The 23,558-nt window shown below is 37.3% G+C and overlaps 1 protein-coding gene across 2 annotated transcripts in view; it reads left to right on the top strand.

Annotated features, from left to right (window-relative positions):
• The window catches only part of APP (amyloid beta precursor protein), a 274,061-nt gene that overhangs the window by 111,166 nt on the left and 139,337 nt on the right, over positions 1-23,558 (top strand). For both annotated transcript variants that reach the window (XM_079921899.1, XM_079921898.1), the window contains exons 4-5: positions 1,319-1,431; positions 3,491-3,684. In XM_079921899.1, the coding sequence (XP_079778025.1) occupies positions 1,319-1,431; positions 3,491-3,684 (307 nt within the window). The remainder of the gene's footprint in view (positions 1-1,318; positions 1,432-3,490; positions 3,685-23,558) is intronic.

The following is a 23,558-nucleotide window of genomic DNA, read 5'->3' as shown; positions in this document are numbered from 1 at the left end:
ACACGGGTTCGTGCCCCGGTCCGGGAAGATCCCACATGCCGCAGAGCGGCTGGGCCCGTGAGCCATGGCTGCTGAGCCTGCGCGTCCAGAGCCTGCGCTCCACAACGGGAGAGGCCACAACAGTGAGAGGCCCGCGTACCGCAAAAAAAAAAAAAAAAAAATTAAGCCCACAGCTTATACATTATGTTGTAATTATCCAACTTTCACCCTTATGAGAATGTGAATTCTTATAGGACTTTATGTATCAATAATATCTTTATATCTGAAGTACCAGCAATGCTAAAAATAGTTTGCATAATATACAATTTTAAAAATATATATAGCAAAAGTCTAAGGAGTTTTCATAATTTAATTGAACTCTCTGTGTATGTGTATATATGTGTATTGTATATAAACATATAATACACATATGTGTATTTGCTTCAGATATATATATATGTGTGTGTATATATATATATATATATATATATTTTTTTTTTTTTTTTGCGGTATGCGGGCCTCTCACTGTTATGTCCTCTCCCGTTGCGGAGCACAGGCTCCGGACGCGCAGGCTCAGTGGCCATGGCTCACGGGCCCAGCCGCTCCGCGGCATGTGGGATCCTCCCAGACCGGGACACGAACCTGTGTCCCCTGCATCGGCAGGCGGACCCTCGACCACTGTGCCACCAGGGAAGCCCTAGATATTTTTTTAAGAAGTAAAATTTTATGGATCTAGTTGAATTTCTGTTTTCCTCTGTGATTCCATACACTTGAAAAGTAACCATTACTTTAAATTTCTTGATAATCAAAAAATAAAATAAAAACACTAAGCATATATTAAAATAATAATAATACACATATGTGTATATATAGATTTTGTTTGTTTAGGAAGTAGAAAAATGCTAAATTTTCTATTAGCTTACAAAGAGATTAAAATGTCCAAGAAAGAGGAGTGGAAAATCATTTATTTTGATTCTTCCCAGTGATTGCCTAGGCAGTGTCAATCTGTCATTTTTTAATCCTTGTCGCAATTGAATGGCAATTTTTTGTATGATTAATTTGCAGTCAGAGATTCATACTAGTTAAGTTAAAGTTTCACGTAAGACATGTAGGAAGTATTTTAACCATCAAGGTAATGTGGCAAGGAACTTGGCTGTTTTAGGAAGCAAGACTCAACATTCTAAAGGTACTGGTCTCTCCTGGATTGATTACTTCACCATTCTAAAAACTGTATAACCTCTCTGAAGTTCTTTCAGCCCATCTTTCCTTGTCACTGTCACTGGGATAAGACCCTTGGGATGCAGACGGGATGACATGAAGCTGTTTTCCTTTCTTGCAGTTGGTGAGTTTGTAAGTGATGCCCTCCTCGTTCCCGACAAGTGCAAATTCTTACACCAGGAGAGGATGGATGTTTGTGAAACCCACCTTCACTGGCACACCGTTGCCAAAGAGGTACCCACCCATTCATTCTTTCTACTTTTAAAGTGAAGACTTCCTAGGAACTATGGACAGTGACATTTTAGAGGGTATTTGAAGGCAACAGCTGTGTTGATAAATATGTTTTTAAAATTATTATTGTTAAAAATAAAAGACTTCATGAATATTTTAAGAGGATATCTTGAGGCAACAGCTGTGTTGATAAATAAGTTATTATTATTTAAAAAACCATCCGTGAGTATTTTATATTTAGTTAGATTTGTTATGTCTATGCCATGTTTTATAATTTAGAAACTACAATTTTATACTCCCTATAAACCTTCAAACATACTTTTAAAATTTATTTTCAATTTATCTCTTGTTTTCTTTTGTCATATACCAAGTTTTCAGGATTTAACCTTTTTCTCTATTATCTGTTCGGGAATACAGTGGGAGAACAATAGCTTGTCCTGTACCAACCTGGAAGCTACAGTTAGAAAGCTCAGTTTCTAAGTTGTGCCACCCAATTTTGTGTTCACCATATGCCGTGCCACCACCTTCATTGATCCATAGTAGATGAGTCTATGTCACCAATTGTAAGCTTTGCTAACCCCTGCTTTTGGCAAAGCTGATAAGAGACATAAAAAAATTAGCATAAAATGTCATCTTTTTTGAGGGGCGGCCGTGCCACGTGGCTGGTGGGATTTTAGTTCCCCCACCAGGAATCAAACCCGGGCCCTCAGCAGTGGAAGCGCAGAGTCCTAACCACTGGACCACCAGGGGATTCCCCAAATGTCACTTTTTGATATTACTACCTTCAAAACTGCTTTGTCCCTTTGATATATTATGAGGTTTTTCTAGTAAATTTGTATAGTTTTTTTGTAATGCGATCAGTCTCCTAGAATTAGCCTACTTTATCTAGCTCAGTGGTTCTCAAATGGGGTCAGTTTTACTCCACATCCCTTCCCAGGAACATGAGCCAATGTCTGGAGACATTATTGACTTAAGGGGTGGTACTACTGGCATTGGTGGCCAGAGACCAGAGCTTCTGCTAAACATTCTTCAGTGAACAGGACAGCTTTTCCTCTCCCCTTGCCCTGAAGAATGATCTGGTCCAAAATGTCAATGATACTGAGGTTGAAAAACCCTGATCTACCTTCATTTAAACATTGCATCATAGCCTTAACGCTATTAGGCAGAAAACACCACTTAAGATTCAGCATTAATTTTGCCTTTTTTAAAATAATATGTTTTAATTTGCTGGCAAGTGACCTTGTCTTTATATAAAAATGTTTAAGAGCAGATATTAAGAAAACAAACTAAGTAATTTAAAGCCCAGTACCCATCTGATAACGTCATTTTTCATTTCTTCTTGAGTTTAAAAAATTTTTTTTGTTGTTGCTAAGAAACGAAATGACTCTAATTCCTATGAGGTCAAAATACACTCGTAAAATTTCATTGTTTACCTATGTGTGTTGAATTATCATCTGTCACCGCTGGATGCTTTCAAAGCTTTATGTTAATTTAAATGTGTGGGAATTTAGCAAATCCCAGGAAAGCAAAAGGATATTGAAGGAGAAATCTCTATTGACTTTAAGTTCTGATTCATAGCAGAGGATAATTTCTTCTCTTGCCAGGATTGTTATTTTGGAAGTGAGCCAAGACAGTTAGAATTTCTAGAATGCGATAGGTCTGAGTGAGAGAGGCTTCCATACATATGGGAGGTAGAAGTGGGTTGGGGGGATATACGTGAAACTACCCCTACTTCCTGATATGCTAATGAAGCCATAACTATTCACAATGCAACCTCTTCTACATCTTAGCTCCCAATTAGTTTCTATTCTATTTTTTAATTAATTTCTATAGTATAACAACATATCCTTATTAAATAAGTAACAAAGTTAAAAATTAAGGGTACCAAAAAAGCCTGTGCTAAAGAAACTCTGTTGTAAATCCCCTCGAAAAGCAAATGATTCTTTCCATTGTGAAATTGGTTCTTGATACACTGGGCCTGTGTGTTGTTATGATTGAGATTTTCCTACAATGAAGCACATCTATTCCAGTACTCTCACCGTTTTCTCCTTACCTTTTGTAGACCTGTAGTGAGAAGAGTACCAACTTGCATGACTATGGCATGCTGCTGCCCTGTGGAATTGACAAGTTCAGAGGGGTGGAGTTTGTTTGTTGCCCACTGGCCGAGGAAAGTGACAATATTGACTCAGCAGACGCAGAGGAGGATGACTCGGATGTCTGGTGGGGTGGAGCAGATACAGACTATGCAGATGGGAGGTAAGGTGGCCTTTATGTTTGGTCTTTTGTAGGTGCCAGAACATCTAGCACATAGTTTTATTTCTTCTATAAATCTATCTATCTTTCTGTTTCTCATTTAAATAATCTCTGCCCACTCCTATCAGATTTTGTTTTTATGGGAAAAAAATCTAACCATGAGGTTCTGTTCTGGTTATGGCCTACCATTTAATTTTAGTATAATTGATCAGGCATCACTGAGTTAATTTTAACTATTTTATTTCACTCTCAAGAGTTGGGATCAAAATTCCACTGATGTTATAATAGGTCACTGGTAGTACTACAGAGAATTGAGATCTGGGTGAACGACATGGCATTTTGTTTTGGTCTGTAATTTAGAAATTTGCAGGGGGGATTTAGGAATCATTTCATCACTCATTAGCTAAAACTGAATTTTTGTTAAGAAAGGTTTGGTTTTGTTTCTGTTATTGTGGGTTTTTGTTTTTCTTGGGTTTTTGTGTTTTGTCATCTTTTCCTATATAAATGAAGTCAGAGACAAACTTAAACATTTGCTAAAGTTCTTTAACTGGGAGGGACCTTCAAGATGGCGGAGGAGTAAGACGTGGAGATCACCTTCCGCCCCACAAATACATCAGAAATACATCTACATGTGGAACAACTCCTGGAGAACACCTACTGAATGCTGGCAGAAGACCTCAGACCTCCCAAAAGGCAAGAAACTCCCCACATACCTGGGTAGGGCAAAAGAAAAAATTAAAAACAGAGACAAAAGAATAGGGACAGGACCTGCAGCTCAGGGAGGGAGCTGTGAAGAAGGAAACGTTTCCACACACTAGGAAGCCCCTTCATTGGCGGAGACGGGGGGTGGGTGGGGGAGAAGCTTCGGAGCCACGGAGGAGAGCACAAAAACAGGGGTGCAGGGGCAAAGCAGAGAGATTCCTGCACAGAGGATTGGTGCCAACCAGCACTCACCAGCCAGAGACGCTTGTCTGCCCAGGCGCCTGGGCAGGTGGGAGCTGGGAGCTGAGGCTCGGGCTTCGGAGGTCAGATCCCAGGGAGAGGACTGGGGTTGGCTGCGTGAACACAGCCTGAAGGGGGATAGTGTGCCACAGCTAGCCGGGAGGGAGCCCAGGAAAAAGTCTGGAAATACCTAAGAGGCAAGAGACCATTGTTTCAGGGTGTGCGAGGAGAGGGGACTCAGAGCACCGCCTAAACGAGCTCCACAGACGGGTGCGAGCCACAGCTATCAGCGCGGACCACAGAGACGGGCATGAGATGCTAAGGCTGCTGCTACAGCCACCAAGAAGCCTGTGTGCAAGCACAGGTCACTCTCCACACCTCCCCTCCCGGGAGCCTGTGCAGCCCGCCACTGCCAGAGTCCCATGATCCAGGGACAACTTCCCTGGAAGAACACATGGCACGCCTCGGACTGGTGCAACGTCATGTCAGCCTCTGCCACTGCAGGCTCACCCCGCATTCTGTACCCCTCCTTCCCCCTGGCCTGAGTGAGCCAGACCCACTAATCAGCTGCTCCTGTAACCCCACCCTGTCTGGGCAGAGAACAGACGCCCTCAGGTGACCTACACTCAGAGGCAGGGCCAAATCCAAAGCTGAGCCCCGGGAGCTGTGAGAACAAAGAAGAGAAAGGTAAATCTCTCCCAGCAGCCTCAGGAGCAGCAGATTAAATCTCCACAATCAACTTGATTACCCTGCATCTATGGAATACCTGAATAGACAACAAATCATCCCAAAACGGAGGCAGTGGACTTTGGGAGCAACTATAAATGGGATCTACTTTCTGCATCTAATTTGTTTCTGGTTTTATGTTTATCTTAGTTTAGTATTTAGAGCTTATTATCATTGGTAGATTTGTCTATTGATTTGGTTGCCCTCTTCCTTTTGATTTATATATATATATATATATATATATATATATATATATATATATGTTTTTTCTTTTTCTCTTTTTGCAAGCGTGTATGTGTATGCTTTTTTGTATGATTTTGTCTGTACAGCTTTGCTTTTACCATTTGTCCTAGGATTCTGTCTGTCCATTTTCTTTTCTTTTTTTTTTTTAAGTATAGTTTTTAGCCCTTGTTATCATTGGTGGATTTGTTTCTTAGTTTGGTTGCTCTCTTCTTTCTTACCTGTTTTTTTAATCTTTAATATATATATTTTTTATTTTAAGAACTTTATTTACTTTATTTTACTTTTTTCTTTCTTTCTTTATTCTTTTCTCTCCCTTTTCTTCTGAGCCGTGTGACTGACAGGGTCTTGGTGCTCTGGCTGGGTGTCAGGCCTGAGCCTCTAAGGTGGGAGAGGCAAGTTCATGACCTTGGTCCACCAGAGACCTCCCGGCTGCACATAATCGGCTGCACATAATATCAAACAGTGAAACCTCTCTCAGAGATCTCCATCTCAATGCTAAGACCCAACTCCACTCAATGACCAGCAAGCTACAGTGCTCAACATCATATGGCAAACAACTAGCAAGACAGAACACAACCCCACCCAAAGAGAGGCTGCGTAAAATCATAATAAGGTCACAGACACCCCAAAACATACCACCGGAAGCCATTCTGCCTGCCAGAAAGACACTATCCAGTCTCATCCACCAGAACACAGGCACCAGTCCCCTCCACCAGAAAAACAACACAACCCAATGAATCAGCCTTACACACTGAGGACAGACACCAAAAACAACGTGAACTACGAACCTGTAGCCTGCAAAAAGGAGACCCCGAACACAGTAAGTTAAGCGAAATGAGAAGACTGAGAAATACACAGCAGATGAAGGAGCAAGGTAAAAACCTATAAGACCAAAAAATGAAGAGGAAATAGGCAGCCTACCTGAAAAAGAATTCAGAGTAATGGTAGTAAATATGATCCAAAATCTTGGAAATAGAATGGAGAAAATACAAGAAACATTTAACAAGGACCTAGAAGAACTAAAGAGTAAACAAACAATCATGAACAGCACAATAAATGAAATTAAAAATTCTCTAGAAGCAATCAGTAGCAGGATAACTGAGACAGAAAACGGATAGGTGACCTGGAGATAAAACAGTGGAAATAACTACTGCAGAGCAGAATAAAGAAAAAAGAATGAAAAGAGTTGAGGACAGTCTCAGAGACCTCTGGGACAACATTAAATGCACCAACATTCAAATTATAGGTGTCCCAGAAGAAGAAGAGAAAAAGAAAGGGACTGAGAAAATACTTGAAGAGATTATAGTAGAAAACTTCTCTAATATGATCAAGTGCAGGAAGTGCAAAGAGTACCACACAGGATAAATCCCAGGAGAAACACACCAAGACACATATTAATCAAACTATCAAAAATTAAATACAAAGAAAAAATATTAAAAGCAGCAAGGGAAAGGCAACAAATAACATACAAGATAATCCCCATAAGGTTAGCAGCTGATCTTTCAGCAGAAGAACTAGAAATAGAATTACCATACAACCCAGGAATCCCACTACTGGGCATATACCCTGAGAAAACCATAATTCAGAAAGTCATGTACCACAGCATTCATTGCAGCTCTATTTACAATAGCCAGGACATGGAAGCAACCTAAGTGTCCATCGACAGATGAATCGATAAAGAAGATGTGGCACATATATACAATGGAATATTACTCAGCCATAAAAAGAAACGAAATTGAGTTATTTGTAGTGAGGTGGATGGACCTAGAGTCTGTCATACAGAGTGAAGTAAGTCAGAAAGAGAAAAACAAATACCATATGCCCACACAAATATATATGGAATCTAAAAAAAAAAAAAATGGTTCTGAAGAACCTAGGGACAGGACAGGAATAAAGACGCAGATGTAGAGAATTCACTTGAGGACACGGGGAGGGGGAAAGTTAATCTGGGATGAAGTGAGAGAGTGGCATGGACATATATACACAACCAAATATAAAATAGATAGCTAGTGGGAAGCAGCCACATAGCACAGGTGCTTTGTGTCCACCTAGAGGGATGGGATACAAGGGTTGGGAGGTAGATACAAGAGGGAGGAGATATGGGGATATATGTATGTATATAGCTGATTCACTTTGTTATAAAGCAGAAACTATCACACCATTGTAAAGCAATTATATTCCATTGAAGATGTTAAAAAAAAGTTCTTTGTCTGGTTTTGTGATTTTTAAGAAATATATTTTCATCTTTTTTTCTTTGGAATCTTAATCCCGTAACTTATAGACTCTTTTTTTAATTAAAGGCAAACATTTATAGTCAGATCATAAAATTATAAAATCAGCAACTTTTGGTTAGAAAGGCCATCTGGTTCAGCCATCAGTTTCATCCTATCTCATCCCCCAAAGGTGATGATGACATATCACTTCACTTTTTCCTTCAGTATTTTCTCAGATGTTCCCTAGTGTTACAGATTTCCAAATAAAACATTAAATATGAACTTAAGACTTATAATAATTAATATAAAGTTTTCTGATTTTTATATAGTCAGGCACAGATTTTTTAATAACATTTTGTAGAATTTTAAAAATAATTTTACAGAAGTACAATCTATTTTACAAATATATAAGAATCTATGTACACTGAGGTACCCTAGTTTTCATTTCTTATCAGTTAATAATGCAGGCTCCTCTGGTGGCTCTTGCCCAATTTTATCATGACTCTCTTGTTTGTTAAGCTCTTTTGTGTTTCCTCTTTACGCGGTTTAGAAAAATTGAGTTTAATGTATCAAGCATAAAGCTAAACAAATTCTAAAGATCGGGAGAAAGAAATAAGGCATAAGTTAACTGAATGCTTACAATATTTCTTTATGTTTCTAAGAGATGAAAGTTAAATAGTATAAATTCTTCTTCTCCCGTGGCAGGAAACATCAGTGAGAGTAGGACTGGCCAGTGGGAAATCTTCTGAGCATTGCTGTCTGGTCCATGGCTGGTCCCCTCACCTGTGTTCCATGTGCCAGGTGTAGAAATGTCCATTGGTTTGAGTTTAATTGCCACTTTGTCTTAAAGTTGGAGTTGCTTACTTCTTATTATTTTTATAGCTTTTTCATATTATTCCTCAGTCATATCTGGATTTGAAAGTTTAAGGGTGACTTCTTGAAATGATTCTTGTCTTGTCACCGGGCCTCTTACTATATGATGCCAGTGCAATCAGTATTAAAAAGGAAATTTGAGGTTGTTCAGCCATTTTCTTTATTCCGGTCTGTTGGATACTTGATCACTTGTTACTGAATTGACTCTGTACTTAGTAAACAACCCAAATAATGGTGAGTAAACCAAGAAAGCTCCATGACTGCTGTTAAAATCATATGGAGCTAGCTGTGTACTTGTAACCCTGTATCAAGGTTAGTGACCCGCCATTCATGATGATTTATATACGAGGGACTTTTATAATTAAAAATGGGTATTTGTGCTTTACCCGAGAGTGACAGACTTTTGTCAGGCCCTCCTCCACAATTAACATATCTTTTGTGTCTTTTAAAACCTACTTTTTATTGGGAATAGATTTCAATGTGTTTTGATCTTTTCCTCCTACACTTCTTCCAACTTACTGACCTAATTGAAAGCATTACTAACATCATATCTTATGAAATAGTTCCCAGTGGCCCTTTCTTTTCCTACACCCCGTCTCACCATTCCTGGTAAGAGACCCACAGGGCTTCCCATTCTGGCCTCAAGTCCCTCATTTATTTATTACCATCAGTCAGTAACTGTACCTTCTTTTATACCCATCTCTCTGGTTATGTGACTACTATATGCCTTCTTTGTTACAATCACCAAACTGTAGGGCACTATTATACTGTTCTTTAACACTTTTTTTTTCTTTTAATTTATTGCATTACCTATTATTCGGGCAACTACACAATTTATTATTCAAACCAAATTTGACACTAGGACCACAGTCTTAACTAAAGGACTTAGACAAAACCAGGTCATATGGTCACCTTGCCTATTTCTGTTTTCAGTTATATCACTGTTCAAATTGACATTCAGTTGAAATGTAGCTGGCTTTTCCTAGTCACCTTCATTTATGTGCCATTTCTGCTGTCTGCAACACAGTCATCCCTTGAACTCTGTCATCACTAAGAAATGCTGCACCTATAGGGTTTCCAGATTCGACAGTACTCTCTAAATATGATCTTCTGATCTTAGACCTACAACACTAGTTATGTCCTACTGATTTCACCCTTCCCTCATAATAATCACCTCCCCAATTCAGGCTTTTAGTCCATTATCCTCTTTCTTTTTTTGGTGCTTTCTGACCAGGATGGACCCAATGGATAACCGTTTTTACATATTCATTTGAATATCCTGGACTTATTGACACCCTTCACATTTTCTAAAGATATTTTCATCAGTTCTCCATATTTGGGAAAAATTAATTTCTCCCTTTAACTGCTTCTTAGTTTTCTAAGGTTGATGTATCATGTCATATAACCCCACCAGTTAATTCCATTTCTTATTCATGCTGTAACATCAGCTGGGATCTTAATGTTACTAGATACACCGAATTATCACTATTTGATGACCTATCACCTTCCATATAGCAATTGATCCAAGCCAACTCCATTCTCCTTGGTTCTTAGCATCACTCTCCTTCATGCTCCTCAAATGACCCCTTCACAGTCATCGGTCATCCATTTTGAATTTCTGCATCGTGGTACCTGCGATTGGGTAGGTGCTTGATACATGTTTGTTGAATAAACTAATGAATTTTCTCCTCTACCTCAACATCTCTTTCTATCTTCCTCCATCTCTTGGTTCCCCATCGTCCCTTTTATGATTATGTTACATCTACATACTTGATCACCTCTACTTCCTGTCTTGGATTTTTAAAAATTTATTCAAGATTATTTTTTAGAGTAATTTTAGGTTTACAGCAAAATTGAACAGAAGGTACAGAGATTTCCTGTATACCCCCTGCCCCAACACGTGCATAGCTTCCCCCATTGTCAATTTCGCCACCAGAGTGGTACATGTGTTAACAATCAGTGAACCTGCATTGACCCATCATTATCACCCAAAGTCCATAGCTCACTTTAGGGTTCACTTCTGATATTGGACAAATGGGTTTGGACAAATGTGTGATGACATGCATCTATCATTCTAAGTGTCATACAGAGTATTTTCACTAAAAATCCTCTGTGTTCCACCTATTCATTTCTCCCAACCTCCCAAACCCTGGCAACCACTGATTTTTTTTATTGTCTTCATAGTTTAACCTTTTCTGGAATATCATATAGTTGAAATTGTACAGTATGTAGCCCTTTCTTGTTGTGTTCTTCCACTTACTAATAAGCATTTAAGGTTCCCCCGTGTCTTTTCATGGCTTGATAGCTCATTTCTTTTTAGTGAGGAGTAATATTCCATTGTCTGGGTCTACACAGTTTATTTATCCATTCACCTACTGAAGGACACCTTTGTTGCTTCCAAGTTTTGGCAATTATGAATAAACACCTGTGTGCAGGTTTTTGTGTGACTCTTAAGTTTTCAACTCCTTTGGGTAAATATTAAGGAGCTCAGTTGCTGGATCACATGGTAAGAGTCTGTTTAGTTTTATAAGAAACCAACAAACTGTCTAACAAGTGGCTGTACCATTCTGCCTTCCCACCAGCAATGAATGAGAGCTTCTGTTGCTCCATACCCTTGCCAGCATTTGGTGTCATCCGTGTGCTGGATTTTGGCCATTCTAATAGGTGTGTAGTGGTATCTCATTGTTTTAATTTGCATTTCCCTGGTGATATATGATGTGAAGTATCTTTTCATATGTTTATTTGCCATCCACATATCCATTCTTTTATTTTCAGTCTCCTTTGTCATTTGCTCCTTCACCTCTACCTGCAACCATGCTGTTTTCCTGAACTACCACTTCCTGAGTTCAGACCATCATTTACCTCCTAGTAGACTAACTTCGCTGATTACTCCTTACTACATCAATGCCTTATTTTCTTCTGTTACCCTTGTACTTTCCTGTGTTCTTATAGGACCTTGACTTCTATTCCCATCCCTTGGAATTCATTCTTCTTGCCCCACAAGCCTTTGTTTACTCTTTTCCCAGGAATACTCCACGCCTTCGTAATGTTTCTATTCTGCATTTTCAATCCTATTGACACTTGCTGGGAAAAAGTGATGGTTCCTGCTGTCTATAGAAAAGTGTAAATTCCCCAGAAGGGCATTTAGTGCTCTTATTACTTGGCTCCAGCCTGCATTTTAGCCTTACACTAAAATTTGGGGGTTTCATTTGCCTTAAATGAAACCCCAAACCCTTGGCCATTTCTTTCTCTGAGCTTTTGTTTTCACTTCTCTGCCCCTTTTGAAAATGTATTTCTTTTTTGTCAAATGGTGTTAATGTACCACAAAGACATTTGTCAATTCTAAGTTGCTACATCTTATCAGGACGTGTAAAATCCTATGTATTCTTTTTTAATAGGCAGTGTATTAGAGTTACTGCTAGATAGCTTTGACTTTTTTTTTTTTTTTTTGGCTGCGTTGGATCTTCGTTGCTGCATGCGGGCTTTCTCTAGTTGCGGCGAGCGGGGGCTACTCGTAATTGCGGTGTGTGAGCTTCTCATTGCAGTGGCTTCTCTTGTTGCGGAGCACGGGCTCTAGGCACTTGGGCTCAGTAGTTGTGGCTCGCGGGCTGTAGAGTGCAGGCTCAGTAGTTGTGGTTCACGGGCTTAGTTGCTCCGCTGCATGTGGGATCTTCCCGGACCAGGGCTTGAACCCGTGTCCACTGTGCCACCAGGGAAGCCCAAATCCTATGTATTTTTTAATGCTCCCCCCAAAAGATACCTCCTTTACAAGTCTTCACTGACTTTTCCTTGAAATACTCTTTCTTCTCCTACCCTTGCTCTTCCTTTGTATTCTTTTATTTATACTGCGATTTCTCTTCCAATTAATTGTCGTCATTTCTCCTTTTATCTGCTAGGATTCAAGCTGCAAATTATGTACAGATATATTTTGCACATTGGTCTTTAAGAAATATTGGCCAAATTGAATTGCTTATTTTTTAAAAATTTTTCATAGCTTTTGGTAATGATTTTGTGGTCCATAAATGGATGTTACAGAATCTCTTGTGTTTTAGCTCAGATCTATCCCATAGAAATATAATATGAGCCACATAATGTACTTCTTACACTTTCTAATAGCCACTGTCAAAATAGTAAAAAGAAACTTGTGAATTAATTTTAATAACATTTTATTTAATCCAATATATTCAAAATATTATTTCAACATGTAACCAATATGAAATAGTTATCTACGAGATACTTCACAATCTTTTTCGTTTGTTTCTTCTATACAAGGTCCTCAAAGTTAGCACATATTTTACACCTACAGACCATCTCATTGTCATTTGTCACATTTCATGTGCTCAGTAGTCACACGTAGCTAGTGGTATTGGTCATTTGGTCATTGTAGCTCTAGATACTTAAAATTTCTAATCACTCTTTATTTTCCATTCAGACGAAAGGTTTACACACCCAGTAATACATTCTAAGGTTGAACTAGGAATTTTTATTTTTTTTTGTAACTTGATTTTTTAAGATTCAAAGACATACAGAGGGCCAACAGGCACATGAAAAGATACTCAACATTGATAATTATCAGAGAAATGCAAATCAAAACTACAATAACGTATCACCTCACACCAGTCAGAATGGCCATCATTAAAAAGTCTACAAATAATAAATGCTGGAGAGAGTGTGGATAAAAGGAAACCCTCCTACACTGTTGGTTGGAATGTAAACTGGTGCAGCCACTCTGGAAAACAGTATGGAGGTTCCTTTAAAAACTAAAAGTAAAACTACCATACGATCCAGCAGTCCCACTCCTGGGTATATATCCAGAGAAAACTTTAATTTGAAAAGATACATGCACCCCCAGTATTCACTGAAGCACTATTTACGATAGCCAAGACATGGGAGCAACCTAAATGTCCCTCAACAGATGAATGGATAAAGAAGATGTGGTGTGTGTGTGTATGTGTGTGTGTGTATATATATATATCCACATATATATATATATATATGTGGATATATATATACATAAATATATACACACAATAGAATTTTACTCAGTTATAAAAAAGAATGAAATAATGCCATTTGCAGCAACATGGGTGGACCCAGAGATTATCATACTTAGTGGAGTAAGTTAGATAGAGAATGATGGATATCATATGATATCACTTACATGTGGAATCTAAATTATGTTACAAATAAACTTATTTACAAAACAAACAGACTCGCAGACATAGAAAACAAACTTATGGTTACCAAAGGGGAAAGGGAAGAGAGGGATAATTTGGGATTAGCAAATACAAACAACTGTGTATAAAATATCAATAGATAAACAACAAGGTCCTACTGTATAGCACAGGGAATGATATTCAATATCTTGTAATAATAGAAAAGAATATGAAAAAGAATATACATATGTATAGCAATCACTTTGCTGTACACTAGAAACTAACACATTGTAAATCAACTATATTTCAGTTTTCAAAATAAAATTAAAAAAAAAAGAAAGATAAATTAGAACTGGAAAAAAAAAGTAAAAGAATTGTTTTGAACTTAATGTAGTTAGGATATCAGGTCACTTGCATCACTTCATTTTGGAACGTGTTTTTCTGTTAGCCCTGCAGGCATGTATGCCTTCTTTCTCATCTGGCAAAGCAGAGCGAGAGAGGTATTGCATCACTGACCCACACACAAGCTGGGCTCCTGCCGCTGGTGGCTGCCTGGTTCCAGGAACAAGCCTGCCTTGTGACACTGGAAATGTAGAATCAGAGTAAGAATTTATTTAACACATCCTGCTTGAGAGGTCCTTAGGGGACACTATATGACACGTCTTGAAGAGGGGAAAAGAAAGGAGAACTCTGCTCCTCCAAAATGAAATTTGATCCACAGCTTAATGCACTTTGTTGATTGGTAGGTAATGAGATTGCTTTTTGAAGGAGATGAGTGTTTTCCCATTGGTAATGAGGCATTTAGAGAAACATTCTTTGTAGGATGAGCTCTGTTTTATGACCTCATTGAAAAAGAGGTAAGTCTTTTAAAAGATTGAGTAGAAACAAATCAGTCACTGTTCCCAAAATTTATTTGTAAATAACTCAGTATTTATTTCTCCGGTATTGTAGTGATTAAGTTCTCAGGCCACCTCAAAATACCTAGTTAAGTGATCAGTAATGCAGCTTACTTATGCTAATAGTATACAGATTCCAGCCACCTTGGGTAAGAATTTTTCCATGGGAAAATTCATTGGAAAACTAATGTGTAAAGACTAATCACATATCCAGTCTAACCTTGGGAGTGAGGGCCTGGAGGGTGAGTTCTCCCCCACCTGGAACTGCAAAATCTGACTGAAACCACATAATCCACAGAGGATGATGAATTTGTAGCGAAATGACTTAAAGGAAGACCCTCTAATTCTTTTATAACAACACATTGCCTCTAGGGAGTATGTCCTTACATTTTTTTCAAAACAGAATCTCTAAGGATACAGTTTTGTGTTTTTAGAGTTGCAGGCATTAGTGAGAAAGTGCTCACAGGTAACCTGATATATCTTCCTGGATAATTAGATGATATATTTTTCTTTTTCCTTTTAATTAAAATAAAAGTCATTAAGATAGATCTAGACGAGTGATTGCTTGTGACCACATCTCACCATGCGCTTCTTTAAAGGCTGTATTTTGTAGCTCAGGAGAGTTTTCTTTAGTTGATGAAGGTTTCCTCAGTAGTGTGTGCGCATGTGTGTGTACATGCATGTGTGTACACATGGGAACATGTAATACCTTGTGATGCTCACTGAGCCCAGTCAGCTGAATCAGTTCTGGCGTTTGCCTTGCCCTGCACTGTACTTGAAAAGCCAGTCCACTATCACTGACTCTCTGGGTACAGTGGGCCCTTTTTATTATTATAGTTTTTTTTATATTTTTAAATTACTTTATAGATGATTGACAAAAACAAGAATAAAGGGATGGTAAGAAATAACTTCATTTAGAAATTTTAATAAGAATTAATATAGTGAATATCTTAATTTAAATTAAAATTTAAATACAGTTAAGCCAGGGACTTCCCTGGCAGTCCAGTGGTTAAGACTTCACCTTCCAATGCAGGCGGTGCGGGTTCAATCCCTGGTCAGGGAGCTAAGATCCCACATGCCCCGCGGCCAAAAAACCAAAACATAAAACAGAAGCAATATTGTAACAAATTCAATAAAGACTTTAAAAATGGTCCACATCAAAATAAATAAATAAATACAGTTAAACCAGATTTTTATTTCATCTTTTCCTGGTTTTGAAGGTAAGGATTTCTGAAACGGGCAATATCCTTTGAATAAAACTAGCAGCTAATCATCTGCCATGCATGAACCCGAACTGTAACCACCTTACAAATACTGATTCCAGGTTCAAATACATCTCTGTTCAGTTCTAGCCTCGTACTTCTTGGTCGTTTTCTTGCACTTGCATTTTCCCTTGATAATTGTAAAAATAAAAATCAATACTTCAAAAACTTTAAGAGCTCGTAATTTTGTTGAAGAGAAAACAACTATCTTCTGTCCATAATTGCAAAATATTTTCAAGTTTGGATTTATAAACACCCATGAGAATCATTAATCCAGTCCTTTTTTTATTCATTTTACATTTGTTCTTTACTTCTCATTGCTTTTTAGATACTCCTGCATTTGGTATTTGTCTCCTTATAAAGTATATCAAAAATATTGTTTCACAAACATCATAAAATTTGTTGCACATACATTACAAAAGAGGAAAGAATACTGTCACACATGTTTTTAGCAATTTTAGCAATAGTTTCTGCTTTTGTTGCAAAATACTGAATGATGTCATCCAATGACTAACTGGATGAGAATACCATATTTTCTTTTTGTTCTTAAAAATGCATTGCTCACTTTGCAGTTCTTGAGCTTGAGAAAATTCATCTAGGACATCATCATCTGAAGACTCATGGTCTGAGGTTTTGCTTATGTGATCAATTTTAGTCATCTTCTGATTTGTTTAATAATTGTGAAATATCTCCTGTCCATTTTCTCCTATTTGCCAATGCAGAAAATGAAAATTTTTGATTTTCACTTGTATTCAGGGGATGTCTCTAGATTTATTTTATTCCTTCTTGAAAGATGATGCAGTATTTGGGGAACACAGTAATAAAACTGTGACAATTCCCCTCTTGCATCATCCTTCTAAGCAATTCCTTCATTCTTTTATTTTCATGTTATCTGGTCTTCCTTAACACAGTGGGAAATAATTAGTAGGTAATGATGAAATAATTCTTGGGATGATAAAAATAAGAAAATTGCAGAAAAAAAAGTCTTAAGCATCAAAAAAAATTCCAGTTGAATGATATGGTAATTACAAGATAGAATGAGTTTTATTCCATTTGAAAAAAATATTTTAAGAAAAAATACTTTAAGAAAGTGTAAAAATTAGAATTATTGACCCTTAGAAGTAGATACAACTGCTCAAAATGAAACTTAAAATGTAAAATTGTGTCCAGTGGACCCTGGTGGTATTCCAAGGGTCATCAGGAGTTTACATTTATTATGAGACCTGTGTGACTTTATTAAACACTTGACCTAATTTTCTACAAGCTAGGTACTCAACAAATACTTGAGTTGAATTGAATTGACATTCAGGCTAAACGCATACACAGACATAATTGGTACCTCAAGGTTAAGGTAATGGGGCTTTAAAACAAAAGCTACCAAGGAATATCATTGCAGACATGCAAGAATTAAGTGAAATTGCATCAGGAGTCTCTAAAGCTAGAAATATTGGGGAAAAAAATACTAGGGCCTTTAGGAGCATTTATTAGAACCGCTTAGCACCCTTACTGTAGTTACTAATAGAATCTCTTTCCATTGCTTCAAAAAGTAAAATAAAATAGAATAAAATGAAATGAAATTGGAGTTGTAAGATTCATCTTTATTTGAACTTTTGGATAAAAGTCCATTCTTAAAGTGGCTTTCTTATTTGAACGAGCAAGCATTTTTTGTTCCTTAGTGTCAAATTGGAGGAACAAACATCAGTAGGCAAAAATTGAAAACATCAGTAGGCAAAAATTTCAGGAAGTACAAATTATAGTCATGAGACCATCTCACCTCCCTTAGCTGTTGGCAAGCATTGTGTGATTTTAAAAATGAGTAAACAAACATTGGTTTACAGCAATGGTTGTCAACTGGGGGCGATTTTGATGCCCAAGGAACCTTTGGAAATACCTGCGGACATTTTTAATTGTCTCAATTAGGGGGGTGGATGTTCCTGGCATTTGGTGGGTAGAGACCAGGGATACTGCTCAGCATCCGAAATGCACAGGACAGCCCCACAGCAAAGAAATGTTCGTAGAGCTGAGGTTGAGAAACTGGTTTAGAGGTTTCTTTAGTACGGGAAAGCTAGGGATATTATTCTTTTAAAAAACAAAAAAACACAACTCCCATTCCAAGCTTTTGCCTCACCCTGATCTCCTATGGACAGAAAAGCAAACACCCCAGGAGTCTGCCTCTTGAATGCAGCTTTTGTGCACATGGACATGTTTGAGGTCAAAATAAACCTTTCAGACATAACTGCATCCAGAGCTTAAAATGTGCTCAAATACAGTGGATGATTAAGTCTTCTTATTTGCACTCAGTTACTTCATTAATTCTAATCATTATGTCAATTCTTTTTTTCCTTTTATTAGTGTCACTACTGTCCATTTTGACTACACTAATATCAGCATACTTTCTGGGACAAAATGATCATGTTTTGAAATATTTGATGTATTTAGAGTCCTGAAAAACTAACTCCATTTAAAATATTTTCCCTTACATCTAGTTAGAAAAATGTTTAAAGTATGATAATTTTTTAAAAGGAGTTGGGTCAAGGAAAATCACCTATAATTTGACTTTATTGTAAGTTTTATGTTTCTATTTGTTCTTGTTTTTATTTAGTTCTGTTTGAAATAGAAACTTTTCATTTTTAAAATAATATTTTTAAATATTTTAAAATACATTTATAATTTTCATATTTACACCCTTTAATTATGTATATTCCTTCAGAATTTATTCATCCATATCTTTATTGTCAGACATTTTTTGCTTCCTTTTTTTACGTTATAGAAGCCAAGCTTTTGAATTCCTTAATGAGTCTAGATTTTCCTCTCATATTATATAATATTATAATTGCTTTAAAGTACTTTTCCAAAAATAGGACAACTGGGTTAAAAGATATGAATGTTTTGAGAGGACTTAAAGCTTATCTAAATGTTTATGCCCATTTACAGTGAGATATGGACAGCAGGTGGATTTATTTTGTCATTGCATACTTACCAGTACTGGATTTTTACTGTTAATAATAACATGTTCCTTCCACATACTGTCAAGTTTTCAGGCTTTTCTAGACTATGAGTGTCATGACGGCATGGACTAAATTTTATTGCCTTCTTATATCCTTGTCTGTGGGCAAGTAATAATAATCGTAATAGATATTATGTAATCTTGCTATGTGCAAACCAGTGTTCTGAACACCTAGCATATATTAACCTGTCTAATGTTCACTGCTTTTTAATATCTATTAGTTTCTTGTAGAATGATTTAACGAATGTTATTTGGGCTTTTCCAAAACTAGGAATACATTTGTGCTGATTTATCTATTCTTGAGGATTTACATTTTTTTTTCTTCTGCCAAATAAATATTACAGGTATTTCAGGTGTAAAATTCAACAGAAGCCTTCTGTTGATTCTCATTCCAGTAATTCCACATTAAAGAAATATCATTAATGATCTGCACTTTTGCCATTCAACTAAATTTCTTGCATTCTACCTTGAGCACATATAAATTATAATTTTAAGAATGATTAATTTATTCACTTTTGATTTAAAAAGTTTCAGACTAATAAATAATTTTGATTGAATAATTCATACTGGAGAGAAGTTAAAAATGTTTGATGTTTACTGATAGTATAGTGTACGTTGGTTCCATGTTTAATATGCCCTAGTTTCGAGCCTTCCATGGGGGAAGCAGGGGCTGGGAGTATGTATAGTCTCAAGCTTTAGATTAGTTTAATATTTACGATGGGAAATGTGAAAAATATATATATACGTTGTGTCACACGCCTAGAAAAAGGCCAGAACCTGCAGAGGGCTAACTTAGGGTACCTAAAATAAGCGAGCTATTTCTCTTCAAGTTCTTGCCTTTTATTTATTTGTTTACTGGGGGGGTGGAGGGAGGGGGAGGGGGAGATTAATGGAGGGACAGAGAATTTATAGACTCTGCTTCTAGGTTAGTAGAGGTCTCTTCAATCTGATTCCCTTTAAAAGGAGAAGCATCTTATTTCTCTGTAAAATGTTCCACAGAGATATGTCTATTTTATAAAGAATGGGATTGTTATGAACGGAGAGAAATATACATTAAAATTAACATCTCCCTTTGGTCAATAGCTAGGCCATTTTAATGTTGTTATTGATGTTTTCAGTTGGTTTGGTCACATTATTAGAATCAAATAAGGTAGAGATGGAGCTGATAATATAGCTTGTGAGCCCATCATGTTTAAACTGACTATTTATGGAGGGGGAAATGATAGTCCAGTAACCCCAACCCAAGGTAACATGTCAAAGTATAAAACATAATGATGGTAAGCTTACTTTGAATTGAGGACAGTTGTGTTCATGGCTGCATTTGAAGCTGTTAATGGAGTTCTAATGTAAATAACAGGAATATGATTTCATGGTGTCTTGATCTATCTTTCCTGTAAGAATATGTGGCACGTGAAATACGTTGACCTAGACACAACCACTGGGAGTGTTTTATTGTACCCGCTACATGAGCACGATTATGAGATTTTTTAAAAATCCATTTATTAAGCCCTCTAGGGACCTGGGACTCACTCACCTTTGCTCCAGAAGCAGAGAGAATTGCTAATAACACTGGGTACAGACCATTTCCAGTCATTTCCCAGAAACTTGAGCAGAGACCGACACAAGCTGATGCTCGAACATAAGGGATAAAATATTGATCATGGTCACTATTTCAGTCAGCATAAAAAGCTCTTATTAAGGCTTGATTTGTGGGTGGCACAGTGCTAGATACAGTTGAAAGTCAATTTAACTATGGTCTGTGTGCTCCAAGAACTTTTTCTCAGAAAATAATCACCAGAGGGTAGCGTGGAGAGTGCATTTCACAAACACGTTATTTGTGGTTTGTGAGAAGTTGTCATTGAATCATGGAGTAAGTTATGCCCATGTTGTCTTCCAGTTACCTTGGGATGTGGAAACATTCATAGCCTTACCTGATCTCAGGCTGTTGTGAGAATGTGTCTGTTAGTGGATCAGTACTTTCTCTGTCTTTAAAATTGGTTCTGAGAAAGAGAGGGAGAGAGAGGCTTAATTTGGCTTTATATCTTATTTGGATGTCTAGAGTTAAAATTCTTTGAATATATAATCTTTCAGCTGCTTTACTGCCTTGCATTTTGAGAAGGTGGTAGTAAGTGCTGACAGGGGGAAAAAACTAACAACTTTGGAAGAGGGTCACAAAGTGAATCATGCAAATGATACATTACAGCCTTAAATCTTTGCCAGTGGATGAGTCAAGAAAGACTAGATTTGATGAAACAGTCTGTGGCTTTGAGAAATGACTGTCACAGTGACGGGTTGGCAGCATCTAGCACTGTTTGAGGCTGTAACTGTATCACTGAGTCTTGTACTGAAATATGGAAACTAATTTGAAAATGATGAATAGGAGAGAGGCAGAAGCTTGCATTTTCTCTTGAGGAAACTGGCTGCCAGCTCTGAGGTCTTACTAAAAATGCTGAATTTCTGTATTGAATAATCTTGGACCGTATGTATGTCAAAAACAAAAGCCTTTGATAACCTTAACTAGATTATAGATGTTTGGCCAAACCAGTGGGGTTTGTTTTGGTTTCTAAGCAGGTGATGGCTGGAAGAGGAGATACCTTTGAAGTTCAGGGTTGGGTTGCTGCCATCCCAGCTACATCTGGCAGTGATCACTGTGCTTACTGGGACCTAATGGCGCAAGCTGCCCCAGTAACCAGATGTCACTGAATGAGAAGTGCTGGGGAATGATTCATTTGTAAAAGTTATTTGAATAGTTGGATTATTCGGTGCTGAGAATTTTATGCCTTTGAGGCATGGACGGTTTCTCTTTATCCTCCCAATGTATTTATTTTAATTTTTAAAATTTTTAAGATTTTTATACAAGTTTTAAAGGTTACTTTCCATTTACCGTTATTACAAAATATTGGCTATATTCCTTGTATTGTATAATACATCCTTGCACCTACCTTACACTCAATAGTTGGTGCCTCTCACTCCCTAAGCCTTATATTTCCCCTCCCCGCTTCCCTCTCTCCACTGGTAACCAGTAGTCTGTTCTCTATATCTGTGAGTCTACTTCCTTTTTCCTGTTGTATTTTGTAGATTCTCATGTCATACAGTATTTGTTTTTATCTGTCTGACTTATTTCACTTAGCATAATGCCCTCCAAGTCCATCCATATTGCTGCAGATGGCAATTTTTTTTCTTTTTATGGCTAAGTAGTATCCCATTTGTGTGTGTGTGTGTGTGTGTGTGTGTGTGTGTGTGTGTGTGTATACACATATATATCACATCTTCTTTATCCTTTCACTGTTGATGGACACTTAGGTTGCTCCCATATCTTGGCAAGTGTAAATAACGCTACTATGAACATTGGGGTACGTGTATCTTTTTGAATTGGTAATCAAAACACTATGGTACTGGCACAGAAATAGACACATAGATCGATGGAAAAGGATAGAGAGCCCAGAAATAAACCCACATACTTACGGTCAAGTAATCTACAACAAAGGAGGCAAGAATACACCATGGAAAAAAGATAGTCTTTTTAATAAATGGTGCTGGGAAAACTGGATAGCTACATGTCAAAGAATTAGAACATTCTCTACCACCATTTACAAAAATAAACTCAAAATGGATTATAGACCTAAATGTAAGACCGGATACTATAAAACTCCTAGAGGTAAACATAGGCGGAACACTCTTTGACATAAATCACAGCAATATTTTTTTGGATCAATCTCCTAAAGCAAAAAATTAAAGCAAAAATAAACAAATGGGACCTAATTAAACTTAAAGGAAAGGAAACCGTAGACAAAGCAAAAAGACAACCTACTGAATGGGGGAAAATATTTGCAGATTGTATGACAAATAAGGAATTAATATCCAACTTATATAAACAGCTCATACAACTCAGAAAACCAAACAACCTGATTAAAAAATGGGCAGAAGAACTGAATAGACATTTTTCCAAAGAGGAAATGCAGATGGCCAGCAGGCACATGAAAAGATGCTCAACATCACTAATCATCAGGGAAATGCAAATCAAAACCACAATGAGATATCATCTCACACCTGTCAGAATGGCCATTATCAAAAAGAACACAAAGAGCAAATGTTGGTGAAGATGTGGAGAAAAGGGCACCCTCTTGCACTGTTGATGAGAATGTAAATTGACACAGCCACTGTGGAAAACAGTATGGAGGTTTCTCAAAAAACTAAAAATAGAACTACCATATGACCTAGCAGTTCCACTCCTGGGTATATATCCTCCCAATGTCTTTTAATTGAATTATCCAGATTTCCTGGATTACAAAACAGTAGAAGAGAAAGAAAATACCAATCCTTATGATTATGACAGGTTTCTGGCAGTAGTAACCCCCAAACACTAATTGTTTGCTAAAACCAACATTTGGATTTTGTTATCTTCAGTGTAGAACCCCTAGTTTAGATGGGATTCACCATTGTTCATGTCTAGGGGGCCCTTAAAGTTATGTATTTTTTTGTGTGTTTTCTTTTGGCCTCAAGATCCACATAACAGCATATTATGCCTAGAAATGTTTCCTTCACTTGAGCCATGTGGC

Source organism: Stenella coeruleoalba (assembly GCF_951394435.1).
Source record: "Stenella coeruleoalba genome assembly, chromosome: 5".
Classification (NCBI taxonomy): Eukaryota; Metazoa; Chordata; class Mammalia; order Artiodactyla; family Delphinidae; genus Stenella; species Stenella coeruleoalba.
This window is presented reverse-complemented; position numbering and strand designations above follow the sequence as displayed.